The following is a 24020-nucleotide window of genomic DNA, read 5'->3' on the forward strand; positions in this document are numbered from 1 at the left end:
AACTTCTTATTATTTCAATCTTTTCAAAGTCAATTTCAGATCAATTTTCAGATCAATTGCTTCGAGAAAAAGTGGGGGGGGGGGGGGGGGGGGCTGAACCCTCTATTATGCTTTGTGCCTAAAGGTTAGGTCAAAGTTTGCAAAAAAGTGAGGGGGGGGGGGGCTTAGCCCCAGCCCCCCCCCCCCCCCCCCCCCCCCCCCCCCGTTCCGACGCCTATGAAAATAAATGATGTCTCTGTGATTAAATTCTCAAACTTCTTTATACATATTTTTCTGTTAGGGAGAAGTGGTGAAATCTGCAGACAAAATTGTGTGACCTTATTGTTAATATAAATGTTATGCTAGTGTAAATAATGATGTAGGAAAATGAAATAAATTTAGTAAAGTAGAAGATGTACGTTTAAAATTAAATTTATTCAACAAAAATTCCAACATTAATGAAGGTCAACCAGAATTTGCGTAGGTCCAACAAAAATTCTTGACCAGCGGACATGCGGTCCACCAAGGTAAAAAAGTTAGTGCCAAACCCTATGATCATAGGGATGCAGTGACCACCCTAGCCCCCCCCCCCCCCCCCCGCTCCGATTCATCGCACTTTTTGTTATTATAAGATAACTTTGACATTTTCATCAATTTCAATTCAGTATTCGATGTAAGCAGCAAGTTTTATTATGAAACTTCATTCTTCGATGATGTATTGTTTTCCGGAATTTTTTACATTTGTCCGTTATCGTTCTTACTGTTGTTCATATTCTGTGATTTCCGGCAACGAATGAGAAAGGAAAAAATCTCTGAAAATGGATAGATTATTACGTTTGAGCGGTGGTATGCCAGGTTTAGGCCAGGGTGCTCCACCAACAGATGCTCCTACAGTTGATACAGCAGAACAAGTCTACATATCATCCCTCGCCTTGTTGAAGATGCTCAAACATGGCCGAGCCGGTGTGCCTATGGAAGTCATGGGTCTGATGTTGGGCGAATTTGTCGATGATTACACTGTTCGGGTAATTGACGTGTTTGCTATGCCGCAGTCGGGAACAGGAGTAAGTGTGGAAGCTGTGGATCCAGTATTCCAAGCAAAGATGTTGGACATGCTGAAACAGACTGGCAGACCAGAAATGGTGGTGGGTTGGTACCACTCTCACCCCGGCTTTGGATGTTGGCTATCTGGGGTGGATATTAACACCCAACAAAGCTTTGAGGCGTTGTCAGAGAGGGCTGTTGCTGTTGTCGTTGACCCAATCCAGAGTGTCAAAGGAAAAGTTGTCATTGATGCGTTTCGTCTCATAAATCCAAACATGATGGTTCTGGGACAGGAACCAAGACAGACAACGTCAAACCTTGGACATCTGCAGAAACCGTCCATACAGGCCTTAATTCATGGATTAAATAGACATTACTACTCCATCGCAATCAATTACCGAAAAAACGAACTGGAACAGAAGATGCTGTTGAATCTCCATAAGAAGAGCTGGGTGGACGGATTAACATTGGACGATTACAATACACATTGTACCAACAATGAAAATACAGTGAAAGAAATGCTTGAACTAGCCAAGAACTACCACAAGGCTTTGGAAGAAGAGGAAACCATGACAAAGGAACAGTTAGCTATAAAAAATGTCGGGAAAATGGATCCGAAACGTCATCTTGAGGAACATGTGGATGTACTAATGACCACAAATATTGTTCAGTGCTTGGGTGCAATGCTGCATACCGTTGTTTTCAAGTGACCCCTTTAGGAATTATTATTCATGAATCTTAGTGAATCTGGATTACATGTGAACTTAATTATTAGATTTTTTTTCACATGACAACTTAAAATGTATACATGTATGTAAATAAATATGAATTCATTACGTCAAAAGGATATAGTCATGCTGTATTTAAGTAGAAATGTGTAAATTTATTTAACCTACAAGTTTGGGTGAAAAAAGACGTAGCAGATTAAAGATTTACAGTGTTTTTTGGGGGTCCTGATTTTGGGTCTTAATTCGGCCCCAGTCCCAATTGGAAATTTCCTGATATTTTCCCAATTTCGGACTCAAAATTCCGAAATGTAATTTACCAAAAAAAAATCTGTGTACAAGTTGTCAAAATTTTCAAGAAAGACTGAACAGAATGGTAAATAATTTTAAGAACTGTAGAAAAAGAAGCATTGTGCTTTGATTTATATTTTAATTAATGATAGAAATCATATTTCATTACGTATAATAAATAGAAACGAATTTTCCCAGTTTTCCTATTTTGTCGCTATTTTTCCCATTTGAAAGGTCCCCAGTCCCAAATTGTGGGAAAAAACACTGTAAAAATGTTACATTATATAGATGAAACATCTGTTACATCAGTTTCAACAAACTGGTCAAACATTTCTGAGATCTTTTGGCAGCTGTGTAAAACATTCATGATTGGAAAATGGAAACCTTCAAATATCAATTGGGGAAAAATGTTGATGATAATATCTTTTTACCCTTGTGCCCCCTCTCAACTTATTCGAATATCGAGCTTGAAGAGGCAATTATCTTAAATTCTACCACAGTTATTGCCGAGATCAAAGAGATGCCGCGGACATTATTCTCCAATATACCACGAACGTCATCAGTAAATTATCAGATCAGAAATACCTATTTGTCTCGCACTGATCATGAAAGTACAACTTCAAACCGTAATTTTTTTTAAAATCATGTCAATTTCACGTGTTAGTTCCAGTCAAAACGATGTGTATTGCTTCAAATGTTTATTTTTAAGAGATCAATGCGGCTGTTCCTAGGACCTCCCTACCACATTTTCACTGCGTGTTTTTACATAAAATATATCACGTGTAGTAGTAATAATCGTATTAAATTGCCCTTAAAATATTAGGAACATGAGTCAAAGATATTTTATAAATAAGTGAAGAGTATTAAAAATCCAAAGAAAAATTCTGTCGTCTGCATGTGATTCCTTTGATCGATACACATGTTAACATTACTAACAAAACCGTTGGGGTTACACGGAACAGCCGTCAAAATGACCTAGATCGTCTCTCTATAGGAGAAATACTGTAGAAATACTGGGCTGTTAGTAGAATAGAAATAAAGTTCTTGTTATCGTGAATGTTGCAGGATAACCTCCTCGGTCTCGAAATGTTGTTTGAAATATAATTTAAAAATTATATTTTAAAACAACATTTCTCGACCTCGGAGGTTATTCTGCAACATTCACGAAAACTCGTACTTTATTTCTTAAACAACTAATCAACATAAAATGAGAAAAATAATCTTTTAAATTAAACATGTTTTAGGTGTGAGTGGCAGTTGGAAAATTCATGACTTTAAATTGACAAAATACAGATTTGAATATTTACTTTAAAACCTCATTGGGGATTGAACCAGTCACCTTCTTTTTTTTTTAACTTGAACACCTATGACCACTAAGCCATGTGTTTCATGATTTGGATACTTGAACTACTTAAAACTAGACAAGTGTGGAATAAAGTATGTTCAGTAAGACAGTTCTATTTTATACTTCTACGTTTAAGTGTTTTGGGCTTAACATGGTCAATAACTTTTTTTTAAAATTAATGTACCGGTATTTTCAAAGAGCCCCGAAGTTTAGCCCCATGTTGCAAAATAAAAAGACAAAAACTTGCAACTAGAAATAAGTATTGATTTTGAAGTTGCTGGATCAATTTCCTGAAGTTGTATACATGAACCGGTATTTTAAATATAAGCTGAAATATTATTCCTTTCATTAGAAGCATTACAAGAATAATAAGTAAATGAAATCTACAATCTAATTAGAGTTAGACTAGTACTGTGGAATCATTAGAATTCGTGGTGGCTCAATTTTCGTGCTATTCGTGGGTAGCCCTTTCCCACAAATTACCATCCTCAACGAAAAATATTTATAAAAGGTTTGGTTTACCCACTGAAACTGAAAACTGACTCATCCACAAAATTAGATCCCCACGAACAAGCAAAAAAACCCATAATCCACGAAAATTGGCCCCCACGAAATTAAATGATTCCACAGTAAATCTGCTCCGATACGATACCCTATATAATCTAAATAGAATTAGACTAGTAAATCCGCTCCTCTACGATACCCTATACAATCTAAATAGAATTAGACTAGTAAATTCGCTCCTCTAAGATATGCTGTACTTTTAAAGCGTATCGAAGAGGAGCGCGTATCGAAGAGGAGCGGATTTACAAGTAAGTTTTTTTAAATTGTGTAATCGAAAGCTTACTTTTTCAGTTCAGGATACTTTTACAAAGACATACCGGTAAGTATAAACACATCTGAAATTAAGACGGCTCGAATGTTGTGGCCATTTATAGACTGTATCATTCTCCTAAAGAAGAAGCTCTATATGAAAATACATGTATCGGTAAAAGAAAATATTTAAATTTTTAACTAAAGCTGAAATATCATTGGAATTTCCAATCGCTGATAGTTTATGGCCAACAATGTAATATCTATAAATTGAAGGAAGATCTGATGCGTAATTTGTTGAACTTTTCAAGTGCACTTTACACTATGTTTAATTTACACATGGCGCTGCATTGGATTTTCTTGAAATATTGGTATAAATTAGGAGCAGGAATATCAATTTACCATATAAACAGTCATATATCATGTTTATATTTTGATACTAGTTTCTCTATCAATATAGATACAATTGTAAACTCAGTGCCTGGAATTCCACCAGGTATATCTATTTTTTAAAACAAATTATTTCCGGTCAAATACATGCCAAATTAATAGTAATACTTAGTCCATTACATGTATTGGGAAAGTGGTTCACTATATACAAATATACATCTTCTGAAAACATATTATACCAATAAGCAAGCTTAAAGCAATATGCAATGCATAAAATTTATTACAAAAAATTCATTACAAATATTAGCCTTAATTGCAGTGCTTGCAAGTTATCCATTTAAACACAACATTTTAATACACAATAAAAAGCACAAAACTTTAAAATTTTTCACAAAACTTTACATAAAAATTCAGTTAAATAAATCCATGATCTATGCTTTAGAATCCAGTGGTCCACCTGAAAAGGAGAAATGAATATATTAATTACTTTAATAATTTGACTAAAATTATTCAAACATAGACATTGACTATTAATTAATAAAGGAAAAGTTTTGGGACAAATTTACAGATAATTGTGTTAACATGTGACAACAAAAACATCTGTAAGCATTACTTGTTAGTATCCACATTGTAGATTTCCATGGTATCCATGAAGTCTGATACTTGGCCATCATTGAGAGTTCCGTACCCCCCAGACAAGTGAATGCGGCCATTCTCTGTAGTGGCCGAGGCTCCAGTCCTTGGCTCTGGCAAGGACTTCACATAGAACCAGCAGTTGGTTTTCGGGTTGTAACATTCAACCCTGGTTAGAACCCTGGAAAATTAAACTTCAGTATAACATACAGAACGTACACATAAATATTGCATTTACATGCATTCATGTTTTGTTCAACAAAACTGTTTAACTACATCAATGTACAGACAAAAACAATATGCCATCCGCACTTACCGGCCCCTTTTACCAATGCCTCCAATAGCATATATCATTCCGTCCAGGAGGCATAGTGTGTGGTCCATACGAGCAACATTCATAGGAGCGAGGGAGGTCCATTGCTTGGTTTCATAGCTGTATGCCTTGACTTTCTTGGAGGGGCTTCCATCATGCCCAGGTCCACCTTTACAGGTAAATGAAAAACGTAGCAGGTTTGACAATGATTGTTGACATTTTGGAATCAGGATTGATGATAATCAGATACATATTGTATAATTTAGATTAAAAGATGACAATGGATTAAAACAGATTAACATTTGATCAGACTGGTCAGTTACATTGATATACTTCACTATAATCATCATAATAAAGAGTCAAAATGAAATTCAATAAAGCACACATCTAAAATTGAAATAAAAAGTAGGGATTTTAGTGACTTTATATTTCCCTCTCTGTAAACACTTACCAATCAAGAACCACTGGGTGCCTCCCCACACCATGGCCTTTTTCCGCAGCTGGTCACTCTCGTCCGAGAGTTTTCCCTCCTGATTGGTCTGCTCCCAATCTCTCTTTTCCACCTCCCTTTTCTTTTTCTTACGAGTAGACTTGCTTGGGTCCCTCTTCTTCTCTTTGTGGATTCGGCCAAATCTCTCTCCCATTCCTATATCCAAGCTTTGGAGAATGCGCCTGTCTTGCCCTTGTTTGCTTTGCACCTCCTTAGCATGACGATCTGGAGAAATGTTCCACTTTTCTTCAGCAAGCATCTCCCTTTGGATTCTTTGATGCTCTTCAAAATCACCCAACATACTGCAGTCTCCAGCCACTTATAAAAAAGAGAGAAGATGTTTTGTTAGACATTGTGATGTACCGGTATATATGGATGAATAAGGTCATTTAACATGCACTTGACTCAGTATATGGTGATAATTACAACATACTTCTTAATATGTAACTAATAAAACAACAAAGAAAGCATAATATTCATTTCCTGAAAACATTAGACCAAATTAAGACAGACCATAAATAGTGTATATTTGCTTAAATATTAGAAATGCAGATCTGCAATATTGGTTACATTTGGAATTGCTGTATTGTTCAGTGAGGGGAAATTTGGAAATGGTTGAGGAGCTTGCGCTGTGCAAGTAGGCGTGCGTGTTGAAATCTCGAGCCATGTCCTCTGACATGCGACATATTTCAACCTCAACATCAGGGTCCTCCTGTTCATCATATTGCTCAGTGCTAGAATGATTCTGGAAAAGCAGGAAGGGGAAAGGAAGGAAGGAAAAGATAAAGATGAGAAGAAAGAAGAGTTATAGGGAGTCAGTTAAAAAAGGAGATAAGATTAGATTACAGTTAAGAGATAAAGTGGATTTTAGTACCCATAAAGCATGCAAATGTTTTATAAAGAAGTGAGGTACATACCTGTATGGATGAATATATGTCAAATACAAATACAGTATGAACTTGTCTTCAGAAAAAAAACATTGCTAATAAACAATACAAGAAACAGTTTAAATGAACAAATTCATTAATTCAAGATAATTGAATCTCAACTACAACACAACCTTGAGGTACTATGAGGAAACTCACAAATTATGATCCCTCCTGCTAAGAAAATATCGAACCTGAAGTATTTCTCTATTGAAAATATAAGGGATGCTTCTTTTTTCTTATAGTGACATTGAACTAGCACAAATGACCAAAGCTCAAGTCGGACATATACAGGTAACACAAGCAATCTTTGTGTCAAATTTTAGCATCTAATCATTTTCCATTGCAAGATAAAGCCCAGACAGGAATTAAGCATTATTTAAACAATGACCTTGAATTTGCCCAACTGACCCTGGGTGAAGATCATGACGCATCCTTAATAGGCTATATGCAATGTTTGTGTGAAGTAAGAACCCCAAACGTTTCTCCATAAAAAAAAAGATATGGACTGGACACAAATTTTGGCACTTTTCTGACCTTGACCTTGCTCAAATGACCTTGGGTCAAGGTCATTACACACCCTCATGTTATAAGCAATGTTTGTGTGAAGTAAGAACATCCAACATTTCTCCATAAAAAAAAAAAGATATGGACCAGGCATGAATTTTGCACAGACAGAAGGACAGACAGACAAGATGATTCCTACATACCCCCCCCCCCCCAAAAAAAAAAATTGTTTGTGGGAGGGGGAGAGAGGATAATTATCCTGTGAAAACCCAACTATAGTATAACTCACACTGATATAGCTGGCTACACTAGTAGCACTGTTGGTGTGGCTGCGAGGGGTAGGAATTTGGAGATCCAGGGGGTCTTCTCCACCCAGAGACAAGGAAGTCTGAATCCTGTAAACATATATATAATGACAGAATTCAAAACATGCAAAACAATTAACAAATAATTAATATGAAGACAGCAACTATTTCATAAAATTGCAGATGGTATTTGCAAGCTCACAATTATAATAGATGTGCATGATCATATGATAGCTAGTACATATTAATCCAATCAAGTTCAAGAGTCAAATTAACATTTATCCCTAAAAAAAAATCCAGGAGTTTTCATGCTTGCAATGTTGTAGGATTGTATAGTCTATTTCACTTAATAATCTTAATAGCTCTGAAATATACAGGGGATACACTACCAAACCCCCCCCCCCCTCCCGTCTACAGACTTAAATAAAATGACATTAGTAACATTTCGTTGTGAGTGTATATAATTTAGCCATCCTTATATAATTGAAAAAAATCTCTGTATAAAAAAAAGTTCTTTGCTGTTTGCTAATAAAATTTTATCAGCAGGGGGTATTTCAATGAATTGGGAGGCAATTTCATACAAACAATAATTTTATTTTGGCCTTACCAATTTGCCAAGGTGATGTCCATTATCACCTGGTGGTAGTCCCTCAGCATAGGACAGATTTTGAAACAGGAGAAAAGCTGCTCTCCAGTAAGCAATGGGAATCTGACGCATCCCATTATCTTTTCGATACAGTCTGCTCCAATATGCTTAAGGAGATCCACGGCTGTCAAGAAAACCTCCATTTCTGATTCCACATTCAGACCGTCATCGGAGAGAATCAGGCAGACAGTCTCTACATCCAAGCATAGGAAGTCTTTGGTTTTTCTCCAGGTCATGAAGTTTTTGCACAGCAGTTGCATGATAGTTCTGCACATTGGGATGTTCTTGTTTCTCCTCATTACTGGTAGTAAATTAAGAAGATCTGCATTGCTAATATTTTTCAATCCGTCAATGCAACGCCTTGAAAGTGTTTCAACTTCAAATATCTCCGACAACTTCAGGATGTCAGGTATAAATTTCGAATTTTTAACCTCAATGTGACCTGTATATAAGAAGTTAATGAAGATTTCCAAGGCAGCAGGTTCAACATTCTTCACCCTGATTATCTTTGGGGTGACAGGATCAGAGGAAAATTCCTTCGCTTCAAAAACTTCCTTAAAAAGTGTACTCTGTGATGCCAGTACAACTTTGTGAACTGGAAGCAGGAGCTCCTCCACTTGAAAGGAGACATCACATATCTTCTTCTGCTTGTAAATATCATGTACATAAGATCCAATTCTCTCATAATGGGAGATGGTTCCAGTCATCCCACTGCTTCTACCCCCAGATTCTATGGTGGATCGTGGTCCCTGGCTAGAGACTTCATGGGCTAGGGAGCCCTCCAAGGAAGAGGCACTGGCCTCCTCAATTAAAGACGCATGAGAACTATGCTCACTGTAAGTGGTGTCACTCGGTGAGGTTGGAGAATTGTTGCTGTTTCTATTCTCTGTAATTAGACAAGGGTAAGCCAAGTGAAACCAAAGAATCAACTTTGGGGGGGGGGGGGGGGTTTACTCATTCAAAAAATCTTGACAAGCAAAATTCAAACAAAAAATATATAAAGAATTATCATCTTTTTTTTAAACAACAGAACAGCAGTTAATGTAGTTAAAGATGCTATCAGAATTGTGATTAACCTCATGAGCAGCCGGCTGCCGCTGAACAAGTGAACATGCTTGTGGTATTTACCCTCCCCATATGACCTATGTATTTCTTGTTTGAGAGGCTCTACCATCAAGATGTAATGTGGATACATTCAAACTAAGAAAGCTTCTACTTTTGTCATAATTAGCCTTTGACTATTATATTGTTGCTGTCAAAGTTTTGGTTTACACAAGTATTGTTCATTCACAGAGATTTGTGAATTTATTTTTTAAATACCTGACCAGTAACATACATACAAAATATTGGTATCAAAACAAAACACAATGAAATAAAAACCATAGAGGGATGCACCAAGCAGGAACTATCATTAAAATATTCATCACATCTGAGAACACATTTTGTAGTTTTTTATCGTATCTCGTTATTAATATAACAAAAGAGACTTACCCATTGGTGGAGAGCTGTTACGTGATGGTAACGTATTAATCCAGGAATAAACATACGGAGTCTGCAAATGCAGCCCACTCAAGGCTGCACTTTCCATAATTCTCGAATTCTCTTCAAATTGAAAAATCTAGTTCGATGCTTGATATTAAAGAATTCCAAAACTGATGAAACAATAAAGGCTGAGTACACAAGATGCTCTATACGATGACAAAAGGCTACTATACACTGATTGTAGATCGTTGCAAATATGCAGCTAGCTTCCACAGTAACTAAGGAAGTTTGATATCTGCCCGCGCAGAAACTTATTTATAACACAAGATGCGCGTGCGCGGTCGACATCTCAGCGACAGATTAGATAGTCGTGAGTTGTCGATCGTATGTCAAGTTGGCAAAAAGGCGGTTTCAATCTCACAGAAAAGTTCTCTGGAAGAATTCAGGTATGTGAATGAATTTTGAAATAAAAGTATCAGTTTTTTTCTTCAAATAAATGATGAAAATTAGGGAACAGTGGGGAAGGGCCAAACGTGTCGGACGAAAAATAACCCACGGCCACCTTTAACGATGTTTTAACCCACTTTAATATGTATATATTTTTTTGTTTCTACACAAGCCCTTGTGGGCGAAGATCAATTTTTATGTACATGTGATGTTGAAATTCTGTTAACTGCCCATCGTGGTAGGTTTTAAATGACTAACGTATATAACACGTTACCAGGTTACAAACGCCACGGCCACGTGGCTCTGTATTTTTAGTTTTCTGGAAAAGGGTTTCAAATGACTGAAAATATTACAGTGAAGTACTTAGAGGGCATTAAGTTTATATAGAGTTTTATGGTAAAATGATTGGTACTCTTTTCGCAATGAAGAGCCGAATTTTTGTATTTACATGTAAATTTGTAAACTCAAGTATAAAAGATGAATATCCGGTATCCTATATTTCACGATTATATTCAAGGAAAGATAAATATTTCATGATTATTAGGATAAATTTGACATTTTAATACACCAGCAGTAAAATAAGTAAAGCAAATTATAAAATTTTCCAGAAAAGTAAGGGGGATAGGAAGAGGAATATGTACATGTACATACATGTAATGGGAAAAATTAGGGTGACCATGCAAGGGGAAAAGGCAACAAATGTACATGTTTTAATTGTAAATCCAATTAATGGAATCATTTGTTGAATTAAATACATATGGCATTTCATTAGTTTTGCAGTTAATGAGCTATTTTTTTTTAATTAAAAAATTTATAGATCTACCAGTATTCTGATACATTGTAGGCCTATATCGACTCAATTTTTGTCTGCTGTTCAACTGTCAGTAGAATTTGTAACCAAGGTTTTTTCATTTTTATTTTTTTCAAGCATAATATTTTTCTTGCTTCAGAAATTGTCTATAGTCTTTACAGATTGATTAAATGATACTCTCTATTCTCTAATGTCAATTCAATCTCATCATTCTGATTTATTTTTCATACAGACTATAATGCCTTGTGCATAGTTAACCCGAAACACGAGCACTTTTCTATTTGCTTTATTCTGCGTACTTGTGTATGTAGGTAAGAAGCTACAATATTACAAAGGAAAAATATCAATACATATATCATTACCCAAAAAGCATGTTCCGCAAACACAGAAAATACTAAAAATGTTTAACATTAATGCAATACACAAATAACTATTATGTGTGTTTACTCGTTACAATACTATGCAACTTTATCGAGACTTATAAAAACTTCACTTAAGAAGTAAATACTACGGTATCTTAGAAAAGACTTAAATGTTATTACAAATGAGAATTGATATAAAAATTAGTAAACTTTGATTAAAACAGCAAATAATTTGTAAACTTACATTTGTGACCTGACTGCAAACTACAGATACATTGGCGGTAAAACTGCACGGACTAACGCTCTTCAGTAAAGAAGTCAAATATATATACCCTTGAAATTAATTGAATTTCGAACCCGATGGAAAAAACAATATTGCCTATTGTAACAGCACACTCCCCGCCTAATATTAAATAAATATTACCAATAAAAAATTGTATAAACTGATAGAATTCATAGCGGAACGCTTTCAAACAAAGATAGTGCAGAAATTTCATGGAACATGAATGCAAAATATATTCACCATGGAACATGGGTAATAATCATACAAAGATACTTCAAAAATATCATTATGGAACATATATGCAAATTTTATATCTTCACCATGGAACATGGTTAAAAACTTAAGTTATGGACACTTGCAATGATCATATGAAATTTCACATGGTTTAAGAACAATCATTCATTGTGGAACACAATCAAAGATACACTATGGAACATAGTTGTGGAGGTTCATTATAATTTTGTGGAACACAAATTTCACGATCAACAATTCAGCATCACCATTTCACTAATAGGACGCGTGTACATCACATTTTGTCCATCTTTATGGACGCGAACGCGAGCTTTACGAACTTTACCATCGCTGCTTTGGTATGTTTCTGTTATAACACCAATAGGCCAGTCTGTTCGATGTACTGCACTGTCTTTTAAAAGAATAACGTCACCGACTTTTAAGTTTGGTCGATCATCTCTCCATTTCCGTCTGGGTTGAAGGTTCTGTAAGTAATCTTGTCTCCAGTGTTTCCAAAATATTTCGGAGAGAACTTGTACATGTTTCCACTGGGCGCGGTACATATCTTTGATGTTATCACTTTCTGGTATCACAGGTAAGTAATTCACTTTTCCAGTTAACAGCATCATAGGGCTAAGAACTAAAGTTGAATCCGGGTCAGATGAAATCTGCACTAAAGGTCTTGAATTAATAATAGAACACACTTCTGCCATAAACGTTGTCAAAGTTTCATGTGTTAATTGTTTGGAATTTAGATCAAGTAATATCGCATCAAGGATTCTTCTTGTCAGACCAATCATCCTCTCCCAGGAGCCACCCATATGCGAAGAATGAGGAGAGTTAAATATCCAATTTCACGTAGATGTTTTTTAATCAGACCATCTTCAACATTCAGAGTTTGTATTCCTAATTCATCTGCTGCTCCTACAAAATTTGTACCCTTGTCTGATCTAAATACTTTGACCGGTCCACGTATTGCTTCAAAGCGTCGTAAGGCGTTGATAAAGGAAGAACTAGACATTTCTTCTATTACTTCGATATGTATGGCTCGTGTGGTTAAACAGCTGAACATTATTGCCCACCGTTTATTGTTTATTACTCCACCACGTGTCTTCCTTGCTAAAACTGTCCATGGACCGAATGTATCCACTCCTACTGTGGTGAATGGAGGACCAGGAGTAATTCTGTCAGAGGGTAAATCAGCCATTTTCTGTAATTCGAATTTTCCACGAAGTTTTCTACACGTGACACAATTGTGAATAAATGAAGACACCTCACGTTTTGCACCAATAATCCAGAGGCCATTCTTTCTAAGCGCTCCCTCGGTAAAATGTCTTCCTTGGTGTCTAACTGAATCATGGTAGAATCGAATCAGGAGTGTTGAAACATGATGTTTATTTGGCAATATTATAGGATTGATTTCTCCAGTAGGTAACACATTCTTCACATTATTAAGTCTCCCACCTACGTGAAGTAAACCTTCACTGTCAATGAATGGGGAAAGGGTTGAAATCCGACTATCCTTTGAAACAGTTTTTCCATTTTGTAGAGAGAGTATTTCTTTGCTAAAACACTCTTTCTGTATTTCTTTCAACACAAATTTTTCAGCATCCTGACAGGATTGTACACTGATACTGTTTTCACACATATGCCATCCAGAACAAGAATGAGTTCTGTGCTTGAAAGACTTGATGACATGTCTTAAACAGGCAACAAATTTGATAAAGGATTTCCATTTAGAAAATTTCTCTGCGAGTTCAGTTATACAGTTCTTTGACATCTTAGTGGTGGTTTTCATGACTTGTACATCTGGACGAATTTCCTTGTCATCCTGTGGATCTATTAATGGGAAGTCTTAGTTCTTATTAACCTCATTTTCTTCATGTTGTTCTAAAAGCCATTGAGGTCCTTGTAACCATTCACTATTCTGTAGCTGTTCACTCGAAAAGTTTCCTCGTGTCGCACAGTCGGCAGGATTTTTATGGGTCGGTACATAATTCCACTGGTCAGTAGAACTCACTTTTAAGATTTTGCTCACACGATTTGTCACATATGTATAGAATCTTTTCGATTGGTTGTAAATGTATCCAAGGACAACTTTACTGTCGGTGTAATATTTCACAACATTCGGTTTTACATCCAATTGTTCTAAAACAGTTTGTCCGATTTCTGAAGCAAGGACGGCTCCACAAAGTTCTAACCGTGGTATTGTATGTCCTTTCATTGGAGCTAGTTTGGCTTTTCCCAATATAAATCCCAAATGGCTTGCGTTGTCATCACCAGTGATTTTCAAATATGCAGTTGCTGCAATCGCTGTTTCTGACGCATCACAGAAGACATGTAATTCAATGTTGTTAACACAACTTAATGAAACAGGTAAGTACATCCTAGGAATTCTCAAGTCTTGTAAACACTGTAGAGATGATTTCCACTCTTTCCATTTGTGATCTATTGCGGTTGATAATGGTTGATCCCAATCGGCACCAACTGATTGTCGAAGAAGGATTTTCCCGGACAAGGTAATAGGTGACAAAAAGCCCAACGGATCAAAAATGCTATTCAGGAATGAAAGTAACCCTCTCCGAGTGTTTGGTTTTTCACTGTCTTGAATCTCAAACAAGAAACTGTCATGATTTAAGTCCCATGATAAACCGAGACTATGCTGTAGGGGTAAGACTGAGTTTTCTCCAAAGTGTACATCTCTAAGGTTCTTGTTTAAGTCCTCTTCACCGAAACTATTCAAAATCTCTCTATCGTTCGAGGCAATCTTGTGTAACCGTAAATTGCCATTTTCTTTAAACACTGTTTTGGTTCTTTTAATCAAATCTATAACTTTTTCACGGGATGGTGAGGACACTAAACCATCATCTACGTAAAAGTTTCTATTTACAAAGTCTTTAACATCAGACCCATAAGTGTTTTCGCAATTCTCTACAGTTTTTCGTAATCCATATGTTGCTATGGCAGGAGACGGTGCATTTCCAAACACGTGAACGCACATTCGGTATTCAATAAGAGGAAGATCTGGATTATTGTTTTTATACCAGAAAAAACGAAGAAAGTCCCTGTGTTCTTTTTTCACGTAAAACTGGTAGAACATCTGTTCAATATCAGCAATTACAGCATATCGATCTTGGCGAAAACGCAATAATATTCCTATAAGACTGTTTGTAAGATCAGGTCCAGTCATCAACACTTTGTTCAGAGAATGTCCTTCATAGACTGCGGACGAATCGAACACTCCTCTCACTTGATTTGGTTTTTTAGAATTGTATACACCAAAAATGGGTAAATACCACATTTCATTGTTGCTTTCATGATCGAGAACAGGAGCTATTTCTGCAGCACCACTATCAAACACTTTCTTCATAAATTCAATAAAATGAGTCTTTTTCACTTCATTTTTCTTTAAGCTAGCATCCAAAATTTGAGCTCTTCTCCATGCTTGTGATCGGTTGTTTGGCATCATGGGTTTCGGAGAACGAAAAGGAAGCGGAGCAATCCATTTTCCATTTTCATCCTTCTGAAATTCTTCATCCATAAGTGAAAGAAATTTACGGTCTTCTACAGACAAACCAATTTTGTCATCATCAGGGGACTTTTGAAACAAAGTGTCATATGTGTCTAAAGCTTGATGTTCTTTCACTTGAAAATGATTTTCACATGGATTGAATCGTGTCGTACGTCCATTGTTAAGAACGGAGGTTTTCATCACATGAACAAGGTCTGGGCGATGAACTTTTCCGAGACATACATCTCCGATTATGACCCATCCTAATCCTAGCTTTTGAGCGAATGGAGTTTTCTTTGGTCCAGTAATCTGATGAAACACATGATGTGCTTCTGGAACATCTCTACCAATCAGTAGTTCAATGTTTACATCTTTTTCTATTGGTGGAAGCTCCTTGACAATTGAATTCAAATGATAATGAAAACGAGCAACATCTGGAGTAGGAATTTCCGATCTTTCATTTGGTATATCATCACATTCAATAGTTATTGGAAGTTCATATTGACAATCTTCATGCACTGATTGAACACACAGTCCTTCGATTCTTCTTCCTGTCATAGTTGTAGTTCCTGAACACGATGACAGAGAATATTGGGTGGAAGGGCCCTGAACATCCAGACGATCGCAAAGTCTAGGAGAAATGAGTGTTCTATTGCTTTGATCATCCAGTATAGCGTAGACTTTTATGGCTTTGTTAGGATCTTGATGTAGAAACACATTCACTAACACTATTTTCCCACAAGAACGTCCTAAAGAGGGTTTGTCACACAACACGGTACATTTTGAGGCAACATTTTCTGATGCGTTATCCTCCCCGCCATTCTCTCTGACAGTTGAATGTTGGTTTTCAAAAGAGTTCGTTAATCTATCAACATGCATCAATGTTCTGTGATTATTACTGCCACATTTTTCACATTTCACTTTAACGTTGCAGTCTCTGGACATATGATTTGTTGATTCGCAACACTTGAAACAAATGCGCTTTTCTTTCAAAAACTTTCGTCGTTCTTCAAGTGGCTTTGATAGAAACTGTCTACAACACAACAATGAATGTTCAGCTTTATGAATAGGACAGCGTTTCATCGTTTCTTGTTGAACATATGTTTTCCGGTTCAGAATACTGTCTCGTCTATTTCCACGTGCAGGTGTTGAACTTGGGGCGATACGCGGGTTGTCATACACAAATGCTGGATCATTTTTCACTTCACTCATATCTCTAATGAAGTCAATAAACACAGACAGTGGTGGAAATGGTACTTTATACTGTTTCTTGTACGTTGAGGCACGAGTTGTCCATTTTTCCTGAAGACCGTAGGGTAGTTTGTTGACGATAGGATTGATCCCGGAGGAAGTGTCAAAATATGACAACAGTTGTGAATAATGAACATCAGATTTTGTAGATTCTAACTCTGACAATATGTCCAATAAATCATAAAGTCTGTTCATTTCTTTACTTGAAAGCTTTGGAAAGTTGTCTAACTTTTTCTTTATAGTTGCTTCAACCATCTCTGGGCGCCCGTATCTGTCGTGTAGACGTTCCCATATCCTCTGAAGTCCTCTTTCAGGTGCATGAACATTGGAAGCACGGATACTAGAAGCAAATGTGCTGGAGGTTGGCCCCAGCCACTTTACAAGCAAGTCCATTTCTTCAAATGGTGAAACATTAAGTTCATTCACAATGCTTTTAAAACTAGTTTTCCACACAATAAATGTTTCAGGACTATCACTGAACTTGGAAAATCTGGTTAATAGTAAGTCTTTCTTGAGGAGAAATTGCACAAGTCCTCCTAGAACCGAGTCGTCTTGTACTGTGCTGTGTAGTTGAGAGTTTGGATTGTTTGGAACAGGAGGATCCTGATCATAAAATCTATTTGGCTTTGGTGTTGCCTGAACTTTCAGTTTTTTTCTAGGTTTTTCTAAACACAATGATTCGGCATAAAATGGTTCCTTTTCTTGTGGGATTTTGTATTCACAATATTGTTCTTTATTCAATTTTGTTTTCAAATAGAGATCTTCAATTGGTTTTGGATCACTAAAATGTTGCGACACATATTGTTCTGTTAAGTCCTTTTTTTTAACAAAGGATCGTTGAGAGGATGCACTAGATGATTCACTGTCTGAAATTCTCTGTGATAAAACTTCAGCGGCTTCTAATTTCAATGCTTGAAGGCGAGTTAATACTGAGGTAACTACAGTCTCTTTTCTTTCAAACTCAATTTCACTTTTTCGGATCTTTTCTTTGTCACTATTTCGAGTAAGAAATAACATAAAATCTTTGAACACAGCATTGTGCTTGGTACGAACTCTCTTCAACTCATCTTCTATCTTCCTAAGTCTCTGTAAATCACCAACTTCAGCTTTGTCCAGATTTATCAATAAATCTTCCATCTTTGTCCAATGTTTTTGTAACTTTTTTTGAAAATCATGAAGTTGACTTTGGTAAAATCCTTTACCTGCTGCCGTTTTTGTTCGTGCTCTTGCTCCGAGTGATTTCGGGATGGCATCGATAGTTTTCTCATCTGCTTCATGAAGAGATTGTTGATCTTTTTTATGGTCTAACTGTCCTATATCAGGATTCTGCTGAATTTCAGTTATCCCTGGGTCAGGGTCTTTGACGTTACCTGGATCAGGTTGTTCGTTTTGTCCTGGATCAGGGTGTTCGTTTTGTCCTGGAGCAGGTTTCTTTTCCTCCAACAAATCAGGTTCCCGTACAGTATCTGTTTCTCCTGGATCAGGGTTTGATGCCATGGTATACAAAATCTTCTTACTATAATGCCTTGTGCATAGTTAACCCGAAACACGAGCACTTTTCTATTTGCTTTATTCTGCGTACTTGTGTATGTAGGTAAGAAGCTACAATATTACAAAGGAAAAATATCAATACATATATCATTACCCAAAAAGCATGTTCCGCAAACACAGAAAATACTAAAAATGTTTAACATTAATGCAATACACAAATAACTATTATGTGTGTTTACTCGTTACAATACTATGCAACTTTATCGAGACTTATAAAAACTTCACTTAAGAAGTAAATACTACGGTATCTTAGAAAAGACTTAAATGTTATTACAAATGAGAATTGATATAAAAATTAGTAAACTTTGATTAAAACAGCAAATAATTTGTAAACTTACATTTGTGACCTGACTGCAAACTACAGATACATTGGCGGTAAAACTGCACGGACTAACGCTCTTCAGTAAAGAAGTCAAATATATATACCCTTGAAATTAATTGAATTTCGAACCCGATGGAAAAAACAATATTGCCTATTGTAACAGCACACAGACCATCATTGTACAGGGATTCTGCAGCTGGACCAGCAGAGTGATTCGGATCAAATGCAGCCTCTTGTACATGTTCTTCTCTGCCATCCTTGAAGAGGATCGACAAGTTCCACAGTCTTCTCATCTGTTCTATTCATATCGGACAACATCTTCATTCCTTTTGGCAATTTCAGGAAAGTTTGACCTTCCCAGCTTCACTCCCTGAAATTCTCACCAATGTACCTACATATGTATCTCCATAATTCGTTGACACATCAGTATATGTTTAAAATTTTGTTTCCCCTTATTATGGGTAGCATTTTAATCATCTCTGCATTGTATCGTGGTTCATTAATCCAACATGGCACAGCTTGGACAGTTTAATTTTCTACATGAAATGTTGTTGCTGATATAAATTTCAGTAGTTCTGGGAAAAGGTGGAATATTCATAACAATGTGTCCAGTGTAGAGAAATTAATGAAATTCACCATGGCTTAATAATTCCTGAGACACGTACATTCTTCACCCAGAATGTTCTAGGGGTGACTGGATCTGGTGAGAATTTTTTATCTTGGAACTTCTCCCTGGGAAGCCAGCACCACTTTGTGTACATGGATCGATCAGAACATCTGCCACTTGGAATGATTACATTGCAAATAATGCCAAATATATTATTCAACTGAAAAACCATGTGAACAGATTCCCTCATTTTGGGAGTTGGTCTGTTAAATTCTACAGTCATTTGTGGAAAGCAGACACATGCATTCCATGACCTTGTTTGATGTACATTTCCTTTTCATCTGCTCCAAGATGGCTAATGCATTCGACTGCTGAAAGAAGATGTCCATATATATCTGATTCGATGTTGAGACTGTCATTGGACATGATCATTCATATTATGCAGCTTCAGTGTTAAAGTCTAGGAAATCTTTAGTTACTCTTCCTCCAAATCATGATTTTTTTACTAAGGATTTCCATGATACTTTGGCACATCTTGATTCCATGCGTGGGCTATGTTTTTCCTCTCATTATTGGCCGTAACTTGAGAAGTTCTGCATGACCAGGGTTTTATATTTCATCAATTCGATGCCAAAAAAGTTTTCTAATTTTAAATGTCTCTGTCAACTTAAGTATAGGTCAGAGATGAAGTTATATTTTATTTCAATATGTCTGGTATATATAAAATTTATAAACTATTAATTCAATGGCTCCTTCTGAGACATATTGTTCACTCCCATAATTCTTATAAGGGTTGCAGGTTTGGTCAAAAATTCTTGTCCCTCAAAAATTTCCTTAAAAGGAGAGCTATCTGTGATGCCAGCACCACTTTGTGTACTGGAATTAGCAGGTCTCCCACTTGAAATAAAATATCACAAATCTTCTTCTAAAAAAAATGAAAATCTCATGGATGTATGAACGGATTCCGTCATAATGGGAGATGGTTTTGCTTCCCGTCATGCCACTGCAGGTACAGTACGTCCCTCAGATTCCAGGGTGAATTTTTATTTCTTGGTGGAAATTTCATTGGCTGAGGAGCCCTCCGGAGAAGAGGCCCTACTGGGAGCATAACTGGAGGATGAGATGGCCTCCTCACTTAGAGAAAAATTATAACCGGCACTCCCAGTGGTATCACTTTACTAGCTCACTTTATAAAGATGGAGGATAATTGCTATGGTCTCCGTTATCTATAAATAAACATTGTGAAAACAGTGAAAGTGGTGAATCAACTCGTGCTTACATGTATATGATTTCGATAAACAGTGATCATGAGATATTTAATCTGTTTTAAAACAACAAAATAGTGGTGTCAACATTTCTGTAAGACTTTTTTTTCTCCATTTGGAACTCACTCGGAATACCTCGATCGCCAGAGTTGACTTAACAGTAGTAAAAACACCAGAGAGTGTCTGTAAGAGAGTTGACTCGGAAAAGAAATAAATAAATAACGAAATAAAGGTAAAATGAAAAGATCAGCTGGTGATATGATGACATATCAGAGGCCCTAGACCATCTGGCCACAGTTTTTACACCAACTTCGACAAGTATGGGGGTAACACCGCTGACCAAAGAAGAAACAAAATTTTTGTCCCAATATGTCGGCAAGTAATGGGAGGCAGACTGATTATCAGGATGGCTGCTGAGACCTAAACTGGGTGACAACCATGTATATTACCTTGCAATAGGTTTGTTTAACTTACATATAGTAAATGTAGTACAATTTGGTATATAATTATTTATTGTCTATATTGTAGGAGGTTGTAAAATCAATTATTAGGATCTTAATTTCAACAGTTCAGGTTTTTATTTATTTATTTTTTTTTTTAGCTTTTTTGTTTTTTAATTAATAATTATTTACATTTCCATAGGGTTTGTTTGTTATTCTATTGTATACACATGACACTATGACAGATTGACAGCCAATACATTATATACTGTAACTACAAGAAGAATAGATATGTTAAACTTTATTAGTAACAACAAAATTATTTTTTTAGAGATTTCAGGGTGGACGATGGTGGGAAAAAAATGATATTACAACTGAGCACTGTCACAAAAACAGCTGTCCATCAAGCCAGCATCAAACCCCAGAAATCAACAGCTGCTGCTATAACAACTTCGTCTTGAAATCAAACTTGGATCAAGATGAAGGTTACTAAATTTTCTTTTCTTTTAAAATTTCTAAGCATTTAACGAGTTTACTTTCTATATTTCATTTTTTAATTGAATTTTCTATTATAAGTTAATATATAATATTCATAAAATTTCTGAGGTTGGAAACAATTATGAATACTTAAATTTTTCAATACCGCTTTATATAGGAACTTGACCCTTATTAAAAGGCCTTTTCATATTTTATGATATAATTATTATGCCCCCTTCGAAGAAGGGAGGGCATATTGCTTTGCTGTCTGTCGGTCGGTTGGTTGGTCCACCAACAGTTTCAATTCATTTTCTTCGCAGAGGATGAACATATTGAAATGAAAGGACTATGTGCGGTATTATGCATTTATCGCCCCCAAAATTTAAGTTTTTTGAAGAACTTTAAAAATAAGGTTGGAAGATAGTTGAGAACATATTGAAAATAAGTGTGTAAAAGGTTATCACCACATTGAAGTCATAAAGTAGAAATGATGTCATGAAAATTGGCTTATTTTGATAATGTCAAGTTTTGTAGCAAAACATATGTGTTTTCCGGTGGTTTTTCGACTTGGAAATATCAAGCGCTTGCTTGCTTAAGTACCATCTTTTAGTATGATGTGTGTATTTGTAGGAAAAAAACATATGTAAAAATCGAACTTGTGCAGACCTGCGCTCTATACTTCCGAATGCAAAATATAAAGAAAAAATGACATTATTTTTTACTCTTTGCAAAATTGCTGGAATTGTGTCCTTTGGGTGATGTCATAGATAAACAACCAATGAGTAATGATGACTTAATCAAGATAAAAGTGATAGGCATCCTCTGTACACTGATTTATGGAGATTTGATTTTTATATGGCACCATTTAAAAATTGGTTAAAATTGGGGGCAGATATTGAATCATACCAAATATAGTCCTTTGGTATACAGGATTATCATGATAATATCTAGGTCAAGTTCGATATTGGGTACGATCGAGCCATTTTCGACAGAGTTATGGCCCTTGGACGTAGAAACATTTCAGTTATTTACAGTTTCTGGCTTTCTGCTCATTTTCTTCGCAGAGGATAAACATATTGAAATAAAATTTGGTATACAGGTTTATCATGATAATATCTAGGTCAAGTTAGATTTTGGGTATGATAGAGCAATTTTTGACAGAGTTATGCAGAGTTCTTGAAATCTTTTGGTCCTGTCGGTAAGACCGATAAAAATAACCAAGGACCGATTACTTGAGGCTGCCTGTCAGTCCAAATGACCCGTAGATGTTGACAGAGGAATTTGCAAAAATGTGATTAAACAAATTTGTACAAAAGCGATGAAGTTGACGCAAACTATTCTGGGTAATCACTGGGAAGATTCGAATGCATAGGATTAATCAATTTTTGTGGATTTTTGGCTCTCTCAAAACTGATCATACGTTTTCGGAACATCTCAGTTCTTATGTATAGAATTTATGACACTTAAATGTAAACTTCTGATGATTTTGAAGAGTTTAGTACATATTGACACGGTGCGCTTTTAATGCGACTAACACTGATGTATAGTCAAACGATGGGAATAAGGCTTTCGATCATTTTCCAACATAGATATCGTCAAAAATCACTTGGAGATATTGGAGAACTTGTTTAAAACAGCATGAACTTGAAGGCCCCCTATAAATCCAAGATGGCGTGTAGCATCTTTTTTACTTTTTTTTAATGGTCATTAAATACACTTTTTGAAATTGAAACAGGGTTGTAAGTTAATGTTTTTATAATTGTAATACACAGAAATACATACAAAAATACTAATTTTAATCATTTATGTACTCGGGACAAATAATAAGAACTCCACTATATAATCTGACAACTAGGTCCATGTGGCATGATGTGTGCAGAAAGAGAAAAAGAGAATGAGAAAGAAAGAGTGAAAAGGAAAGTTGATAATGAGAGAGGGAAGGAAATAAAATTAATGGAGTGATAAATAAGAATGTGAAGGTGAGAAGCCAAAATGTGAAAGTTAAGAGGAATTGGATCAGGAAAAAATGGAAAAAATTGGAAGCCCAAGGCCCAAGGCTTGTAAGTTAAGAATGAAATAATTTGATTATAATAAAATTCAAATATAGTTTTTCATCTTTCTATTAAAATTTTTTTGGACTGATAGAAATTTGTCAGTACTGACAAACTTCAGATGGTAGTCAGTTCAAACGACTGACAGCAAAAAAACATTTCAAGAACTCTGGTTATGGCCCTTGGACTTAAAAAATTTCCAAATATTTGCAGTTTACATTCATTTTCTAATTTGTAGATTGATTCCAAGGGAGGGGGGCATAAGTGTTTCACAAACATCTCTTGTTTATTTTATTTTATTTATTTCATCCCTCACCATTCCATGTAACCTAGCTATCCCCAAGCTATCGAGGGAGGTCCATCATTAAACCCATTAGTCACCCCGAGCAAGGCATGTTTTATCCCCATATCACATATGGAGCAATCTATCCCTCAGCATCTCAGGTAGCTCTAACCACCACCCAACTTCCCAGGGGACTTCGTGTCACTTAATTACCAGCGTCCCAGGCGTCCCAGTCCTAT

General features: G+C 36.0%; 3 protein-coding genes across 3 annotated transcripts; 1 reads left to right on the forward strand and 2 right to left on the reverse strand.

Moving 5' to 3' along the window:
• The first annotated feature begins 758 nt into the window (after positions 1–758).
• LOC128172077 (26S proteasome non-ATPase regulatory subunit 14) lies at positions 759–1887 on the forward strand. The gene has a single exon (XM_052837847.1). It carries the CDS (start codon positions 798–800, stop codon positions 1731–1733), a length of 936 nt encoding a protein of 311 aa, XP_052693807.1. The 5' UTR covers positions 759–797; the 3' UTR covers positions 1734–1887.
• Positions 1888–4859: 2972 nt separating this feature from the next.
• LOC128172375 (kelch-like protein 3) lies at positions 4860–10622 on the reverse strand. The gene is made up of 8 exons (XM_052838167.1): positions 9899–10622; positions 8369–9293; positions 7746–7851; positions 6594–6768; positions 5985–6341; positions 5537–5702; positions 5201–5401; positions 4860–5044 (listed from the first exon to the last, which is right to left on the reverse strand). Exons 1-8 carry the CDS (start codon positions 9993–9995, stop codon positions 5026–5028), a joined length of 2046 nt encoding a protein of 681 aa, XP_052694127.1. The 5' UTR covers positions 9996–10622; the 3' UTR covers positions 4860–5025.
• Positions 10623–11417: 795 nt separating this feature from the next.
• LOC128172374 (uncharacterized) lies at positions 11418–19296 on the reverse strand. Its single transcript, XM_052838166.1, has 2 exons — positions 18675–19296; positions 11418–18387 (listed from the first exon to the last, which is right to left on the reverse strand). Exon 2 carries the CDS (start codon positions 18280–18282, stop codon positions 13879–13881), a length of 4404 nt encoding a protein of 1467 aa, XP_052694126.1. The 5' UTR covers positions 18283–18387; positions 18675–19296; the 3' UTR covers positions 11418–13878.
• Between the last annotated feature and the right edge of the window lie 4724 nt (positions 19297–24020).

Source organism: Crassostrea angulata, chromosome 2 (genome assembly GCF_025612915.1).
Source record: "Crassostrea angulata isolate pt1a10 chromosome 2, ASM2561291v2, whole genome shotgun sequence".
Lineage (NCBI taxonomy): Eukaryota > Metazoa > Mollusca > Bivalvia > Ostreida > Ostreidae > Magallana > Magallana angulata.

Excerpts from the sequence above, each read along its gene's own strand:
- LOC128172077 (XM_052837847.1), top strand. The coding sequence starts at position 798 with ATGGATAGATTATTACGTTTGAGCGGTGGTATGCCAGGTTTAGGCCAG.
- LOC128172375 (XM_052838167.1), bottom strand. The coding sequence starts at position 9,995 with ATGGAAAGTGCAGCCTTGAGTGGGCTGCATTTGCAGACTCCGTATGTT. Across the intron at positions 6,342-6,593 it reads ACAATACAGCAATTCCAAAT|TGGCTGGAGACTGCAGTATG; the intron begins GTAACCAATATT and ends CTTTTTTATAAG. Across the intron at positions 5,402-5,536 it reads GGCATTGGTAAAAGGGGCCG|GGTTCTAACCAGGGTTGAAT; the intron begins GTAAGTGCGGAT and ends TTAATTTTCCAG.
- LOC128172374 (XM_052838166.1), bottom strand. The coding sequence starts at position 18,282 with ATGGCATCAAACCCTGATCCAGGAGAAACAGATACTGTACGGGAACCT.